The 18,303-nt window shown below is 43.6% G+C and overlaps 1 protein-coding gene across 2 annotated transcripts; it reads left to right on the forward strand.

The window, feature by feature from the left end:
* Nucleotides 1-31: 31 nt before the first annotated feature.
* On the forward strand, nucleotides 32-17,939 carry sfxn3 (sideroflexin 3). Of its 2 annotated transcripts, none has more exons than XM_015347873.2 (11): nucleotides 32-203; nucleotides 2,386-2,572; nucleotides 3,906-4,076; nucleotides 6,425-6,523; nucleotides 8,572-8,647; nucleotides 9,737-9,822; nucleotides 10,533-10,660; nucleotides 12,659-12,708; nucleotides 13,134-13,183; nucleotides 13,464-13,511; nucleotides 14,636-17,939. In XM_015347873.2, the coding sequence occupies exons 2-11, from the start codon at nucleotides 2,409-2,411 to the stop codon at nucleotides 14,730-14,732; spliced, it is 969 nt and encodes a 322-aa protein (XP_015203359.1). In that variant the 5' UTR covers nucleotides 32-203; nucleotides 2,386-2,408; the 3' UTR covers nucleotides 14,733-17,939. The 2 variants fall into 2 exon arrangements, with proteins under 2 accessions (XP_015203359.1, XP_006630929.1); XM_006630866.3 differs by having other exon boundaries at nucleotides 33-207.
* Nucleotides 17,940-18,303: the final 364 nt, after the last annotated feature.

An 18,303-nucleotide genomic window follows, 5' to 3' on the forward strand; every position in this document is an offset into this window, starting at 1 on the left:
TGCTCTTCAGTTGCTGAAACTCCGCCTTGTCATTGGCCTCTCTGGCCGGAGTTTGACAGCTAACTGGCTGCCGGCTGTCAAGCTAGTTGGACGGGTGCGGTTGGGTGTCCGTCAGTGTGCCCCGGTTGTATCATTGAGAGGTCGGGTCTAGCCGCGTCTGTGAAAGGAGCACTGAGCTGTCGCCGCGGAGCCTGAGCTCAGGGGTTGGTACGTTTTTATACCCTGACATTAAATACAGTATATCACAACAGCGCCTGCGTGCGCTCCTGCTCGGCATTTATTCATCTTAGTTGCTCGGCTCAGATGGATGGCCGCGTTGTGCCACTAAAGTATCAGGGCATTTTCGTGCCTTTGAAAGAGGCGTCAGAGTATTATCGATCTTAATAAGAAGACTTCCGCCCTTTATCAGTTCAAACTATGGAAAGATGACATGAGTTAGGGCGCACGTTTTATGAAGCGAGTGCCGTCTGAGCTGATATTGACATCTCGCCGGTATTATTTTTCTAGTGCTGTCCGCGTTACCTGTCATCCCCGTTTCCTAGCTGTGCACTTCCATGCAGACACCCCGTTGTCACGCTTCTGCAGCGCACAGCGCAGAAGAGCGGTTTCGCTTTTCTGTTCCATGCATTGGTTATCAGCGAGGCTTCTCACATCGCAAAGCTCAGTGTCATTTTGCGTGTCTCTAGTTCGTCAGCACCGTTTTACAAGTGCGGCTGAAGACCAGGAGTTACACGCAAAGTGCATAAAGCTTTTTAAGTTAATTTCAACAAATGTAGTTAAGGCAGTGAGTAACGTAAAAACAACAGACGTCTCAATTGCTTTAACGTATACATACTGTATCAATGGGATGACAGAACAAGGACATTTGATAGAAACATGCAAGACTAATGTCACGGCAAAAACGGCGACCGTTGCTGATAACTGGGCTCCAGTTTCATGTTCACATTTTCACATCATCCAAACGGCTTTTAACACACTTTAAACAAGTAACTAAGTTCTTAAGTGAAATACTTTTGTTTCCCGAGTATGCGAGATGTCCTTGCCTCTGAAGGAGCTGGGGACTAAGAGAAGTGGTGAATTAGGTGCGACTTCTCCCCATGTGGCTTTGGTTTTAAAGGATAAATAAAAGCCTCACCAGCCAGGACTGGGATTAGAGATGCAATAATCCCTGATTTGATCATTTCCTGTTTCAGTGTTTAAAAAGCGTTGTGCGTTCGCCTGTGTTTTGGCAGTATGAACGATATGGTGAGTCAGACACAGCGGGCTTTCTCTGCGAGAGTCTGGATCTTAAAGTCACAGTGACCTTCCAATACAGAGTCCTGCTTTATGAAATTGAGCGCCTCCAAATCCGGTGGAAATGTCTAGTTTTCTGACAGCATTTCTGTTCCCATGATGTACTGTAAGTATCAACCTTCTGAGTGGGTGACCATCTACATGAGGCCCTGCATAGTGCTGAAGGCCAAGCTGCCAAATGTCAGTTCTGTCTTGCTGTTGCAGTTTAGCACTAGATAAGACTCCTATTGCACAGCAACTTGTTCCATTTTGGGAGTTGTGTGAGGAACAGTGTTACAGTGAATAGCACTGAGGAGAGCTTTGGAGGAAAATGCTCACTGTTATGCAGTTACGCAGCATTAATTAAAATGTGGAGTTTTAATTTAAACGTAAAATTTTAAAAATATATTTTTTATGTAAAGCATGGACTTAATGAGGCAGAAAACTAATAAAACTGATCTGCTGAGTAAATAAATTACATTTACAGCAGTTTGTCTTTACAAATAGGCTGAAAACCAGTTTCCAAGTAGGGAATGGAGTGGCATGGTGGCTGGACAGTTAACTGTACAGTTCTAGGGAGTAGGGATAGGACTGATTATTAGAAATGGCCTTTTCCCCCACTGGTGCCCAGTCCAGGGCTCAGTGCTCCTGCCCTGTCCTGTCTGATAACATGTACAGTAAAACCTAAATTGGGTCACATGGTTATAGAGTGAGAAACTTGTGTGTATCACTATAGTTACAGGCCTGTCAAAGCTACACCTTTGTCCTCCTTTGAATAGGCAAGGCTTAAACTGTATGTATACTTGTATCAGTATCCACAGGGTTAACCTCAAATCCCATGTCTTTTTTTGCACTAGATCAACAAATGCTCACAATATCCTGGGAAGTATTTGGTACAAATCATGTAATGAATGAGACGACGTGGTTAAAAAGGCAAACAAACTCTTTAGTTCTGTTTTCAGCTCATAAAACGGTTTGGGAAAATGGGCTGTAAATCACTTGGAGACGGAAAGCCTGCAGCCGATGTTACACTGGAGCAGGAAACAAGTCTTGTCTGTGTTTTAAGGACAGTGAAATAGGGCTGACACAGCGCGTGGTTTTCGTGTGCTTCAGAAAGAGGCAGGTGAAGAGGAAGGATGCCCGGCGATCTGCCACTCGACATCGACATTAAGGAGCCGCGATGGGACCAGGGCACCTTCGTGGGCAGAGCCATGCACTTCTTCAACGTGACCAACCCCCTGAACGTGCTGCTGTCCAGCGACACCCTGGAGGACGCACGGAGGACGGTGGAGAATTACAAGTGAGGCTGAGGGCGGCGGGGGTGCGGGGCAGTAGGGGCAGTACTGTACCCTGGGCGGTGGGGGCAGAAGCTCTCCAGGGGCCGGGCTGCAGGTGCCAGGGGGAAGCTGGAGTGGCACAGGCTTCTCCTGTTTCACACTATGACCTCGCCGGAGCTTTCCCAGGGAACCTGTATGGTCTGTGAACAGTGTGGGGGCTGCAAAGGGCTTGGAAATTGAGCCTCAAAACCTTATAATGACTTAGAATGCAGCTGTTTTATATACTAATGGGCAGAGCTGTTCCTTTCTGAAAATAGTTCTGTCCCTTGACTATCTGTGCCACATAAACAAGATCAGACTTCCACAGGGTAATGAGTTTGGCTCTCCTCCATTTCATGCTTGATATTGTGTCTTTTTTAATCATCAATTTTAAAGCCTTAAGTTACTGACACTCAAAGAGAGAATCTGGGACCTACTGTACCTAAGGGCCCTAAAGTACCTAAGGTTGTTTGTGAAACGTTCAGTCAGATTTGTGTAAAATCCTTTATCAAAAACATGCGATCACAACAAGGTGTGTGGTAGCAAAGACATTCTGGTGCCATTAACTGGCCTGTGACATGTGTCACAGTTATGAAACCATGTGCATGCTATCTAATACAGACCCTACTGTATATGCACTTTTCATAAAGAGCCCCTGTAGTAAGTTTTGTTGTGCAACTTAAATGAATAAAAATGATAATGCAAAAAAAAGGATATGCAACTGTTTGCATTATCTGAAAGTGTCCCTGACTGTTTATCTGTCACCTATCTGGACAGATGTATGACAAGGAGCTCAAGAAGAGGAGGAGTAATGAATGTCACATTACTGTACACTATACTGCTGCATACAGTGGCCAAACAATGGCCTATCAACTCACCCAGCCTGTTTGGTAGTTAGTAGATAATTGATCTGATTATTAAATCCCCCTGTTTAGTGAAAAAGGCATGATACCGTGGTTGGGTAGCCTCATTCAAACTCTGCCTTAACCTCTGGAATTTATTTATGACAAATATGAATTGGCTGTGTGCAGTGCTAGTATGACAACAGTATAACATTACTAATCCTTTTTAAGTTAGACATAGTATCCAGCCTGTAAGGCATTCTTCTGATATATTTTGTTCCTACTGTATTTCATCATGAGTAAGAAGAAATCTGAAGTGCACTGTATTTGTCACTGACTGATATCAGTCAGACCAAACAACTTATCTTTGTTAACTCAGTGGACTGGCTTGAAAAGTGAAGTATTACTAAGACGTAAAATGTCAGAGCTCAGAGAATGAGAAGCAGGTGGCTGATTGACGTGTGGTTTTGTCCAGGCTGGGGATAGTGAAGCCGGGCCTGACGGAGGATGAGCTCTGGAGGGCCAAGTACATCTATGACTCCGCCTTCCACCCCGACACTGGCGAGAAGATGATCCTGATTGGACGCATGTCGGCCCAGGTGCCAATGAACATGACCATCACTGGCTGCATGCTCACCTTCTACAGGTTTCAACTTTTACCTTGTTTAAACATGTCCTGGTAGCATTTATTTCCTATTTGTTTAAAAAACAGTCAAATTGAACAAGTGCTTTCTCTCTCTGTGGCTGCAACAGGATGTACAGTACTGTACTGTATGTGTCCACTGTGACAGACTGTCAGCACATACAGTCAGAGTGACAGACAGACCTTACCTCTTCCGGGTGAGCTCTTTCCAGGCTCATCTGCATAAAATTATTTCTCATACTACTCACCCATTTTTCACATACAGTACGCATTAGCCCTGTTTGGAATACACAGACATGACCTCTTCCTCAGTACCTCAGTATACTCTCACTACTACTGTCACCTCTCAGACGCCCTCCAGCACAACCACACAGGAGCGAAGTCCCAGTGCGGGGAATGCTTTCCACACCGACAGCTCCACCGTAAGCCCTCCAGGATCCTCGCTCTTTCCCGTTGGTCCCCTTGGGAAGGACTGCAGAGTCCTCTTCTCGTTGATCTCGCTTCTGACTGCCCTCTGTCTCTTGACCAGTACACACACACTTCTTGTGAGCTTTCACACAGACTGTTTCTCCTTTAAACAGGGTTTCCTTCTTCATGAGAGTTTAGACAGGCTCACAGCTACAGCTCAACAAAGCACCAGCTCCCTGCAGCTGTGACAGCCCCTGCTGAGTGACTGTTGCCAGCAGTTTGATCAAAAAGCGTTCCCAATCATATGATTATATGGTTCTCTTTACTTTAGAATTACTGCTGTAATGGGGAATATCAATATCTTCCACAGAGCCAGAGGGACATATTTGGTTTTTCACTTGATTGATTTTTGAATTGGTTTTTGTTATCCTTGACTCTTCCTGTACCCAACTGAAGAGCACACTAGTTTGACAGGGATCGGGCACTGGTGTCACAATTGCTGGCTTTGTTGATGACGGGATTTTAAGAATGAAGAAAAACCCGTTTTTATGTCTGATGAAATTTGAAGCGTGTGGTGCACTTGTTTGCTGTGGCTGTTCCACAAAGAGTGGAAATAGCAGGGCTGTTACCTTGAGGATAAGGGTTACAGAAGGGCCATGACTAAAAACAATGTGAACTGAGCTCAAACTTGAGTAAAAGTGATTTTCAACTTTGTTAAAGCATTTTAAGCAACATTACATTTGTTTTATTCCCTTTTTATTAAAAAAGGCAAATGTATCTTGAAATGAGAATGGTCTTACGGGATATGAATTTTGTATGTAAGAGACTGGATATTTTGCTCAGAGATGGGGAGTCCAGTCTGAAAACTAGCTGCTGAAAGAGCACCAATACTTTGCTAGCAAACTTTGTTTCCAAATATTTTTTATTTGCGCCTCAGATTTGCTAAGCCAAATCCAGCCACGCAGCCAGTGACTGGTCATCTACACAAATATCCGACACCTTAACGAAATGTTTTGGGGCTTGGTCTTAAATTAATAACATAGTTACATAATGTATTTACCCCTTACAGTGATGTCCCATTTTGTTGAATTAAAGAGGAGGACTGCAATGTGGAAGCAAGCAATTTCTTTATGTACCCTGGGATGTACTGTACATTAACGTGTATGTTATAAAGATGGTCTTCAAAAAAGCTCTTACTGGATTTCTGGGGGGGTCACACAGTGATGTCTACACTTCTTTATATGAGGTGAATCATTTTAATCAAACGTGAACCCTCAAAATGAACACTTTTATGGGAGAAAGAAGTTAAATGTCAGTGAAAGAAAAATTCAAAGCAAAAATCATGACTTGCATATTTCTGTCTCATTGGACCATCTTTTACGAAGTGTAGTGCTATCACCACATACAGTAGTTGTGTACTCTGTGTTGTTATAGACAGTTGTCACATCTACTCTGATCTGCATTGCTTGTTTGTTAGGGAGATCAGGCACTTGAAATCTGGAGACTGTACAGAACCCCTTTAGCCTAGTAATGCTGCTCAGAATTGTGCTCCAGACAGATCTCCTGAACTTCCCACTGGGTGGGGTGCTACTGTATTTGCAGTGCTAGTTTTGTCATGTCATGGATTTGAATAATATTCTTGTGTTGCTAGAAAGAGGCAAAAGATGTTGTTTTTCTGTAGCTTCCTGAAAACAGAAGCACATTTCTCGAACACATTGAACCCATTTTAATAGGTTAAAGAGACTCTTACAGTGACACCCTGTAAGAAGTAAGATGCTGTAAGCCTAGCATGACTTGACTCATTTATCTTCACTCATGCCAAAAGTGTCACAAAAGTAGAGGTGCTAAAAGCCAAACTGGCAGGGCCTTTATAAAGAGTGGAAGAAGCCTGAAGGCAGATTGAAAGAGCACGATGATGCATCTCTTCCTCTCTTCTTCTGCAGGACGACACCCGCTGTGGTGTTCTGGCAGTGGGTCAACCAGTCCTTCAACGCCGTTGTCAACTACACCAACCGCAGCGGAGACGCCCCCATCACTGTGAAGTAGGAGGCTATGATCCCTTCTTGCAAATGTAGCTGCTTGTTTTGTGGAAAGCCCTGCTGGGCGTCTCTCTCCCCCTCTCAAGGGTGACCTGCGACCTCCCTGCTGGGGTACATGAGCTGTCCAGTCTTCAATCACCTGCATGCAGTGGCCTCCTGCTCATCTGTAATGTTCGTGTAATGCACGTTTTTAATACGTGAAAGCCAAATCCTGTTCTCAGTTCAGGACTTATCTACCGTCTGAGAGCATTCCACTAAGAAAGAATAAGTACTTCCAAGTGAGAATTCGGTGTGGTTTTGGAACAATAACTTGTTGCTCATCACATGCTTGCAAATAAACCTAAAGGTGTTTGTAGCACAGTTACTTGTGCTATTTGCAAAATAACTAAATAAATGGGCACCCTCACAAAACATTTGTGCTCTTGGTATAAGTTTCAGCCTTCTGAACAGCTGCAGTCAAGGCCAGCATGATGCTAAGGGTTAAGTGCTCAGGCACTGAGGAGTTTGATTCACTTCCATGTTGTGCTTGGTGTTGTGTCTCAAGTGTATTATCACTGGGGAAAATGTGCTCATCCACTGATCTCAGCTCATCCCCAGCCCAGACTCAGTTGACATCTCTCTTAGCTGTGCTTCCAGTCCCAAGCCACACAGCTGCTCCTCAGCAGTGAATACCACTGCTATGCCTGTAGCAGGAAATCCAGCGCTGTAGGGGTCTGCATCACCATAAGGAACTAACATTAACAGTTTAAGCCTGGCCATCAAACTGCAGGGGATACATTGTGTTCATGTTGTGAGTATTTTCTATGACTGACATGGTTTGAGAGTCCGATAGAGTTTATGTACATGCTCATTTTCACACCTGTAAAAGCTCTTTAACAATTGGACCTCAAAATGATTTGGTGCCAGTGCACTGGAGATTGGGCCACACAAACATTTCACATTGTGTTTTCATGCCGACATGATTTTTGGCCTGATTATCATATTCAATTTTCTGTGGCTTTGTGTCCTGAAGGCCATGGCCTGGAATGACTTTAGGTGTAAGAAAGACCTCCCAGAGCCTCTGGATTCCAGCCTGGATGACCTGGGTTCAAATCCTAGATGAGGTTGCTGTGGTACCATTGACTTTATAAATGTAAATGAGTTTGTTCTCAAATGCTTTATCTGGTAAAATCAACAAAATAACAAAAATGCCAGACACTGATAACATAAATAAAATCATTGGTTTGGCAAAGTGACCCAGATGGACAAAACAAAGCTTAAAACGGTGTTCTGGAGATATTTTTACTAATTAAAATGGTATTAATAGTTACATACAGTACCTGGATATAATATTAATGAAATGGGTGTTTGCATGTAGGGGCAGCAACTTCCTGTAACCGTTTACGTAACATTAGTGTTTTACAGGACAGGGTTGTTAGCCTTGTGCCCAACCTCCAACATGGAGGACCTGGTGCCCGACATGGGACACAAACCCACTACCCTGAGATTATGAGTCTCATGCTCTACCAACAGAGCTATTTGGGCCACTATTAATGAAAGTATTAATTTGGCTGACACTTTTATTACCTATTTCACTGTAGCAGTCTGAGTGAAGTACCTAGCTCAAGGGTCAATAGCAGTCTCTCACCATGGTCTATTTATGAGTCTATTTACTGACCACTGCTGCCCACATTATCCTCTTGCTCATTAATTTTTGCTGTGTGACAATCTCATTGATGCTTATTAAAGCACTCACAACTGTGTGTGTTTGATCTTGTTTTCAGAACATTTGTATGGAAAAACGCTGTTAGAATACCGAATTTGTCTTCATCACTACTTTATGCCCACAACATGGCCTACACTACATTCACTACAAATGAATCAAACTGCTGTCCAACATGAGTCTCTTTACCATCTCGTCCCACTAATTTCTTCACACACTCAGTCATTCATGTCACGTTCTTGGCAAGAAGAAATGTGCATTCTGACTTGTTCAGTTTGCACACAGAGTATCCATGGCAGAGCCCTTACAGACATACAGTAGCTAACGTGTCACTTGCTGTGTTTTTCAGTCAGCTGGGAGCAGCCTACATCAGCGCCACAACAGGAGCGGTCCTCACTGCGCTGGGACTGAAGTCTCTCACCAAGGTACTGCGGGGCGGACAGGCCCAGTAAGGCTTCTACACACCGCTTATACTTTCGCATCTCGGAGGTCTCTTCTTACTGCCAAATTCAGCCACGTACAGCTGTGTTTCCTCCTTGTTTGCAAATCCTCTGCAGCTCTTGCGAAATCATTCTTTCTGTGAGTGGGGGTGCAGTGTGGCTGCTGTGTGCTGCCCAGGTGGGGGGTGCATATCAGTGTGGATCCCTTCTATACTGCATGTGCTCTGGGATCATGTGGGTTAAAAGCACTGTATAAATGCAGTTAATCATTGTTAAGGAATGGGTAAAGCCTTATTCCGTGCTGAAAGGAAAAGAAAAGAGACACAACATTTCGGATGTGGAGCCTTCTTCAGATATGAAGCTCCACATCCGACACAGTGTTTCGAAACGTTGTGTCTCTTTTCTTTTCCTTTTAGCACGGAATAAACCTTCACCTGTTCCTTTGCAGCCTGTGCATGCTGACACCGCTACCTACTTGAACTTCTTCTTTAATTATTATTAACCATTAATATAATCTGTAATACTATAACTAGTTATATTACAGGTAGAAGACAAGATAATCCCGATCAGTTACTGTATGCACGCTATTTCTATCTGAGACGATACAAGATAATTCCAAGAAAATCGCTGGTAACACTTGAGTTTCGAGGTTGCAAATTCCATATTAAACCTTGTACTGTATATATCTAATCTGTTAGCTGAACAGTGCATAAACAGAGCATTATTTGTCTGGTCACAACTGATTCTTAACATTGATCAGTTGCATGGTTATTAACTAAATATAAAGATTTTTAAATGCTGAATTTGGGGTTCTATAAAAGCTTTATTGACAAAGTCTTCAGGGTTAATAAATCCCCTAATCTAAGGTGCTGCGCGACCTCCAGGTACTCACTGATCTGGGAAGCCTGCATGTTCATATATAGTTTCTACATGTGCCAGTACTTGTGGTAGTAAAGAGTATTTCAGTGGAACTGTGTGGGCCTTTTGTGGGGTCTTCTTTGACTCGCTCGGCGGAATGGCTGTCAGTGCTCTGGTGCCAGCCCACACTCCTCTCCTCTCCTTTGCTCTCTCCAGCACTTTCCTCCTATAATAAGCCGCTTTGTCCCCTTCGCTGCGGTGGCTGCTGCGAACTGCATCAACATCCCTTTCATGAGACAGAGGTGAGGCTGCTGGGACGGGATAGAATTAGCTCATCCCTGCGCTGGCGCCCAGGATCCAGGGCCGGATTCGGCAGGGATTTTTCACACCTCCCTGTTTCTTTAGAAAAGAAAATAAGGTTTGGAATAATTTGGTCGTGATCAATTAAACGGGCAAGTCTGAGTACTTGATTAATTGATTAAAAACTCACAAGCAGTCTCGAACTTTAGAAACTTGACCGTGAGGGATCTGTAAGGCTAACTGCTTGGACATACACAGCTGGGGGTTTTAAATGAACATCCTGGAAATCCCTTTAGAGCTCTATGGGAGCCTTTATTAGTAAAAACATTTGGTGCAGCGTGGTGTGAATGTAGTTCCCAAAGTGCTATAAGAAATCTGGAGTAGATCAGTTTTGATTTGTATTTGCAGAGAGCTCCTGCTTTTCTCCAGCTACGTATGTCAGACAGCTTGGAGAAATTATACTGTTTCTTCTTTAGCTTGCACTAAGTCCTTCATGCCCTTTCCCCTTAAATTCTAAGTTAAAATGCAGTACTGTAAAATATACCCCAGCTCCATTTAGAGAGAAATGTACCACTGACCACTGTAGTTTGATGTGTTTAAATCCGGTGAAGCTTCACTGGGAAAATGAGGTTTGTGGGATAAATCCCCATGATGTCAGAGGTGCAGAGGCAGGCTAACCAGGGGCAGACGTGCTCATCACTGTCTTCCTCAGGGAGCTAAAGTTTGGGATCCCAGTGACGGATGAGGAGGGGAGGCGGCTGGGAGAGTCCACCATCGCTGCCCGCCAGGCCATCGCCCAGGTGGTGGTTTCCCGGATTGGCATGGCAGTGCCTGCTATGGGTAAGAGCTCCCCCTGGGGGGCAAGTGGTGACACTGCTCTGACTAAGCACTGAAACAGGGGGTTATTTGCGGAGTGCGTACCTGCCCTGGTATAGCGGGTACAGTGCTTACAAGACAAACCAATTAGCATTGAGTTCAGAGTGAGGCGGATTGCTAGCAATACAACCAAGAGTGGTTGTGTGTCAGACCATTTCTTGAATGTGCCCATTCCCTTTCCTTTAATTTTCTTGGCTTTCATGAAGGCATAATATTTGCAGTGATTTGGTGTAACCATGCCTTTATCCCAAGCAATTTTCATTTACATCTGTTTATATAGCTGAGTGTTTTACTGGAGCTCTCTGATTGAAGGTACTAGTGTGCAGAAGCAGTGCCTCACCTAGAATTTGACCCCAGAATCTTCCAGTTACAAGCCCAGAGCTCTGTCCACCACTCCCCTAAATATATTTAACTGGCAACTGTTAATAAGTCCCATTACAGATGATTGCTGATGAGGTACCGAGATTTGGAAGGCGGGGAGTATTCAGAAAGGCCTGTTTGGACCGGCCATGCCGGTGTCTCAGGGGACCGTGGTTTGTCTCCTCCAGTGTCGGAGCCACTGTGTCCTGCACAGAAGACTGGGTCTGTGCAGGAGCTGGATGGAGGAGTGTGCCTGCTCCGGGCCTGGTGCTCACTGTAACTGTCCTGTCTGAGAGCAAACCCCAGTGAAACATTGTTGCTTTAGGTCTGGGCTCTCTCATCACAGCGCTGCTCCCTTGCTAATTTGTGGACTCCTGTTACACCTATCACTCCTAGCACTGTAGCTATCCAGAACTCCAGTGGTTTCCCACCCCAGTCTTGGGAATTCACACACCTGCTGGCTTCTGTTCCACCTGAGCACTCAATTAAATAATTGAACCCATAATAGACTATGGTTTAATAAGCTAACTATATGTGACTTGTTCGTTTGGTTAAGGAATGTTTGGTTAAGAAAAAGCTCTTATGAAAGCCAGACTGGGAATTCCTGCTGTACACTCACTAAGATACTGCTCCTTTTTTTTCTAACATAAGCAAGGCTTCCCAGTCCATAGCAAATGAAGGAGCTGGACAGTTTCCTCATACAGGAAACTTAGGCTCAGTATTTCTGTTTCACAACACCAAGCACAGAAGGGAGCAGACCCAAACACCAAAGCTATGATGAAAGCTATGTCTTGAGCTCCAGGCAGGGCCTCATGCTGTTGATTGTGTACAGGGGGATGTTTTGGCCCCATGAAGAGAGGTGTTCTAGGTCAATCTAACAGTTCCCTTGTGTTGGAGTGTACATTTGATGTGGTTGAGCTCTGTATTGTCCTTTTATGTTTGCTGGCCGGTAACCACCATCTTATGATTTTATTTTCAGGTAATTAGTGATAATTATAGTATTTCTTCTAGTGGATGAACAGCATATAGGTGTGGCAGCCAGCATTGGTGCCTCACAGTTCCAGGAGGCTGGGTTTGATGGGTCTATGGGGAGCTTGTTCTCCATATGCTGCTGTGGGCTTTTTCCAGTTTCCTTCCACATTTCAAAACCTTGCACTATAGGTTTGAGTGCAAATGGCCCATTAAATTGCCCCTCTGTGACTTAGTTCCTGATCTCCCCTAAGAATGGTGCTGAGCTTCTTATCTCCTCATGTTGCCCTGACAGGAGTGGCTGCGATGCCTCAGAAGTGAGAACTGGCTGCTGTGGTAGATCTATTGGCAATGCCATCACCACTGTGTCCGTGTATCAGGGCTCATGTGGGAGTGCCACATCAGGACGTCCCCTCCAATCCCTATAGCACTGTAGGATCTTTTGGGGTGAAAAGTGTTATATAAAAACATGTATTATTATTATAGAAAATAAATACTGGATCTTAGTTAATAATATGAACCCAGGGCCCCAGTTCTAACCAATGTTTCTTTTTGGAGAGCAATACAGTCTCTCCATCACTGTGTGCTGAATGGAGGGGCACTGAACTGAGATTTTCTGTCCTCTGCCCCTAGCTATCCCTCCTGTCATCATGAATGCCCTGGAAAAGAAAGCTTTCATGAAGGTAAGGGGGCATGGTCTTTCTCCTGTAGATCCACTTAAAATGCCCATTCACATTTCCCTTTAATTCTGTTAGCTCTCATGAAGGCATAAGATTAGCAGTGAAGCTGATTATTTTCATGTAAATAATGATAACTATTTTAGTACTCAATGAAGACACTCGTGCTGTTATACACCATTTACACAGAGTTCAGGATTTTATCCTTTAATTGTTATGTAATTGTAAATAAGTAAAAGTAAAGCTGCTAAAAGCTGTTTCAAGGCAGGAAGTGATGTCTGCCTGTGTACAACATCAGCTATTAACCTGGAACAGAAAGCAAATGCAGCTTTGTTGTTTGCTGAAGAATTTGAGAGGATTGCTGTCTTTAAAGACTGCAGGCCCGGGTGGACCAGACAGTTAATGGAAGTGGGTTGTTTGATTTATTTCAGAGGTTCCCAGTGCTCAATGCTCCGGTTCAGGTTGGACTGGTGGGGCTGTGGTGAGTAAGACACTGTGTTTCAGGTGTGCAGCATGCTTGTGTTTCACAGGACAGGCTTGACAATGCTGTTAATAATGCAGACCCTTTTCTTAAATGGCTACAGAGAACTATTATAAACAGTTCCAGTGTGAGAGACAGGAGTGTATGCAGTCCAGTGTGAGATATGGAGGTGTGTCCGGTCCAGTGTGAAAGATAGAGGTATGTCCAGTGTGAGATATGGAGGTGTGTCCAGTCCAGTGTCTCAGAACAGTCCCAGCATGTCTCTGCTCTTCTCTTGCAGCCTGGTCTTTGCCACTCCACTGTGCTGCGCCCTGTTCCCACAGAAGAGGTAGGTTGGCCTTAAATGTTGTCTATTTGTATCATACTTTTCCTTCCTTTACTTCTTTTTCTATTAAGAAAAACATTCCTACATTAGCTTAATTGGTATCACATTTATTTTATTTGAAGGAGCCAGGTCTCCCTTTAAAGTAAACAGCTGTGATTTTTTTTTAAATTGTATTATGCTGCCAATGAGTAGAAAGTTTAAGACAGCTGACCACACAAGTCTGCTTGTTTGTGGTTTTGCTGAATGATTTGTTTTTTCGAAACTCAATTAGCCTAAACCCTACACAGTCCTTTCATTGTAAGCAAACACGTTTTCAGTTCTCTCACTATAAATGGTTATGTGTAGAAAAGATAGGATGAAAGCATCCAGAAAAGAGCCACCAGATTTCTGGGGTTTAACACTGATGCTGACAGGCTGAAGGAACTGAATCTCTTTAGTCTTGAACAGAGAATACCTGATACAAGTATTCAAAATCCTCTAAGATCACTGACAAATTCAACCCAGAGGTCTTACACAGAATGAAAAATGAAACTTAAACCAGACACAAGTGGAAACTAAATAGAGGTGCATTTAAAACAGAGAACAGGAGACACTTCTTTACCCAGAGGGTTGTGGGAGGCTGGAACAAGCTGCCTAGCTATGTGGTTGAAGCAGATACCTGGCTTCCTCCAAGAGCAGCTGAATAAGATCTTCAGATCAGTTTGATACTGATTACTGAAAAATCTAGATGGGGCTTCTCTCATTTGCAGCTTTTATGATGTTATGTTGAAGCTGTAGTAGCTCAGATGGCAACAGTGTCTAACTCCTCAGTGGAAGGTCCTGGGTTCAATCCCAGGTAGGGGCAAGTGATGTAGCTTACTCTAATTCCTTCCAGACAGTACCTAGGTCCACTCAGCCTGCTTTCTAAATGAGTACTGGGGGTAATAAGCTAGCTGGAGTGTGATGCTGACCACCTCCATGTCCATTGTCAGATGGTTGAGAAAAATGGTGGCCCTTATCCCCCATTCCTTTATGGCCTGAAAAGGGGACCTTACCTACCTGTGATGTTATGTTTCTTATCCTTTGCTGTTTTTCTTGTCTGTGAGATGGTTGCTGAGTGAAACTCACAGCTGTGTTTCTACTTGCAGCTCAATGAAGGTGTCCAGTCTGGAGCCTGAGCTACAGGCCAAGATCCAGGAGGTCAGCCCCCACACCAGCAGAGTCTACTTCAACAAGGGCCTGTAGGAGGGAGACTGTTGGGGGGGTGGGGGGATGTCTTTACATAAATCTGTATCTTAGTGGGCACAGGTCAGAAGTCATGAATGTATAAATATTTCCAGCCCCTTTTAATCTGGATGATCCCTCTAAATGTCCAAAAATGCTTTTAGAAACAATCTGGAGGCAAAATATTGTTTTTGTAGATTTCAAAAAGAGTGTCTTGAAAAGTCCAATATGGACCATTACTGCGTACAGCAGCAATGCTGTGTCTGTTTAGACTCAGGAGATTTGCTAACCACTTTCGTAAAAATGTGCACACACACACAATAGACAGGGCACCCTGCGTTGACCTTCTGTAGGTGGTTTTATTGAATGTTTGAGGATTTCAGGTTCTGGGGGTGCTGTTTTAGTGACCAGTTCTCGGGATGCCTAGAGCACTGGGCTCTGCTGTGAGCAAATGTTTGACAGATGAGTGTATGTGTCAGTTTTAATTCTGAAGGTTTATGGTCCCTGTTTTTTCATGTATATCACTCCTTTTGTGCCCCCCACAATGTGGACTTGTGATCAGTGGGTGCCCCGCAAAACCAGCGTCTGGTCATCTGCTCTTTTAGCACCGAAGAACCAAAATATGCAACTTGACGTACGATGGCTTGACTCTTTGCCTGAGTAGGTTTGATGTTTTAAGATGTTTGTATTTTTCTTATTGTTGAATGTCTTGAGGAGAAGCACACCCTTTCACTACAATGCACTGATCCCCAAGGCCCTTACTGCTTCTGACCCAGGGAAGCCTCAGTGGGTGTATTTGCTCTTAGGTAGAAAAGTGACAGAGGAGCGAGGGTTCAAAGGACATGCTGCGGAGAGCACTTCACACAGAGCAACAGTTTCTAGAGTAAAGGAGGAGACTGTTCTAGTCATAACAGCTCTCAGGACTCAGAGGAGTCTTGGACTTTGCATGGAAAGGCACTGGTCTTTTTGCAGAACAAGTTTAGCAGTGGCTTTGACTACATGCCTGGAGATGTGGCTGTGATCTCACCTGGGCATGTTGCAATCGGTCCAAAGCTATCGAATTGACTTGTTAAATCCTAAACAGTGTTCTGTTTGCCTGCTTTAGATGGGGCATGTTTTTACAGTAGTCAGTATGTGACATGGTTTTCAAGCCCGGAGTGTGTTTGTATGTCTGGTGAGAGCCTAAGAGGGTTTAAGAGAAGAAAAATCATTTGTTTATGAGCGGTTTAGAACAAGCTAACATTTTATTACATACTGATGTTGTTGTAGATTATTCTTTGCTGTAGTGTCATGTTGTGTGTCAGTGATTTATGCGTACAGTATGTAGCTGTGCTTTGATAGGAAATCAGTGATGTTATTTTCTTATTAGACAAGGGTTATGAGGCTATTTTCTCTTCAAGGCGCATCCAACAGCCTAAGAAGCAGTGAAATCATGTGCAATTTAGTCTGACATTTTTAGAAAATCAATTGGTCCTATTTATACAAGTGTAAAACCAACAGTACATAGATGGACATGCTCCTATTATACACAGTACATATATAACACTATATGAAATATAAAAAACTGTATTGCACAGGTCAGCTCAGTATCCCTCAATTCTGCACATTTTCATCACCAACAGGCAGTAATGGAAGCACACTCTTATTTAACACTAATTCCCCCGTTAAGGAGCAACGGTATTTGTTCCTTCTAGTGTGTGAGTGCAGTAAGTCCGTACTGTTTCACCTTAACCCCCTGTCTCTGCCAAGGCGTGGAAGGGGTTGTGTTGACAACGTGTCACTTAGGAGCCTCAGAACAAGGGTAAACAAGACGTTGGTTCTGAGTGAAGGAGATACAGACTGTTACAGTTCACAGCACTTTTTGTTACAGTATCTCTTTGGTAGCTCAGAGATTATGCTTTGCCTAAAATAATTTAATAATTATTCAAGGTTACATTGGTACAATAAGTTCCACTGCTCAAACTTATTTTATCCTTGCTTCTGATTTACGGAGAGCACACATATTGTTCATCTTCTTGATAATTATTATATTTGGGTTCATTTTTTATTGCACTCCTAACCTACCTATATATAATATAGTTTAACATGCAGAGTCTACAGACATCTTGTATCCTTTCTGTTTAAAAAAAATACAGAATGAATGCAAATTTGAATTATTTGCATGTAGATTTTCTCTTTAAGAAAACTTTTACTTCTGTACTGGGTTTGCTCTACTTTCCTCCTAACTGAAACAAACCCTGTCTGAACACCTCATTTAAGACGGAGATTTTATTTCTGTTTTTTCTTTGACACTTTCTTGTGACATTCTTCACGGTGACGTTCTTAACAGCGGAAATTCAAGAGGGCTGCTGAGTGGCTCTTTCGCCACTAGGGGGCGTTCGTTCCTAGCGCAAACGCTACCAGTCTGCTGTGAGCTGGATTCTCCGGCTCACTGCAGGCAGACGGTTGCTACAACTACAGTCGTAAGGTTGGAGTCAGTCAAGGTTGTACTTCCTGATAAGATGGGCTTTCCTCTAAGGCACGTTGACTGCAGCATGAGTGCTCTCACTGTCCTCGTTTGCCATGTGCAGTTTCAGAGTGTCCAACTTACCTAATAACTGCCCATTCCAAACTGGAATGAAAAACGATCTGGAAATCCTGAATTCAAACAAATCAAGCCCAGGAATAATGCAGAATTAAAGAGCAACAGCTGGGCAAATTCAATCTGTATATATAGTGTCTGGTTGGTAAAAGTGGAAAGACTGCAGTAGGGACTCTTGCCCAAAACATATTCACACAGAATCTCTTGTACAGTCTGATTTTTACAATTACTGCAGCTTGTGGACGGATTTAACATTGAACTTTTTAACACTGAAAAGCTTCCTGAATCAGCTAAAAAGGTTTGTAGGATTCACTTACAAGCAAGCACCTTTGTAGAATAGAGGTAATTAAATTCCCTTTCTGATCACCCAGTGTATTGTATGTTCCAGTATTTGTTTTCTGGGGTAAATCTCATGTTGCCAAGGACAATCACAGATTCCGCAGTCCGGGCCGAGCGAGATGGGAGCGTGTCCAGAGAAGCTCTGACTGGGCGACAGCTCTTCATCTCAAAGCGCACACTGCTGCTACCTGTCCTGCTCAGCACGCGAGCTCAAGTATGTTTTCCTCTGTATTAAACTGGAGTGTTTGCCTCGCGTTCAGGGTGTAGATTTAATGTAAGTGACAGAATAAAATGTATTTTGGAAAACATTTCATTCTTTGTTTTTTAAAGTTGTTCTGAAACGTGCTGAAAGGAGGGTACTGATACCATATAGCATGGGCAAGGCCCTTAACCTCAACTTCTCCAGGGGTGCTGTGTAAATGGCTGACCCTATGTTCTGACCCCAAGCTTCTTTCCCTGTCTGTGTGTGTGTCTCATGGAGAGCAAGCTGGGGTATGTGAAAAGATGAATTCCTAATGCAAGAAATTGTATATGGGCAATAATCCAATCTGATACTGAGCAATGTGCAGTCAGTAGCAAGAATGAATGAACTTGCACCAGTGTTTCCTCTGTATGCCCTGGTCCTGGAAAACAGGCCATCTGAAATACACTAGGTGAGCTGCAGCATGACTG

Source organism: Lepisosteus oculatus, chromosome 4, assembly GCF_040954835.1.
Source record: "Lepisosteus oculatus isolate fLepOcu1 chromosome 4, fLepOcu1.hap2, whole genome shotgun sequence".
In the NCBI taxonomy this organism is placed as follows: Eukaryota; Metazoa; Chordata; class Actinopteri; order Semionotiformes; family Lepisosteidae; genus Lepisosteus; species Lepisosteus oculatus.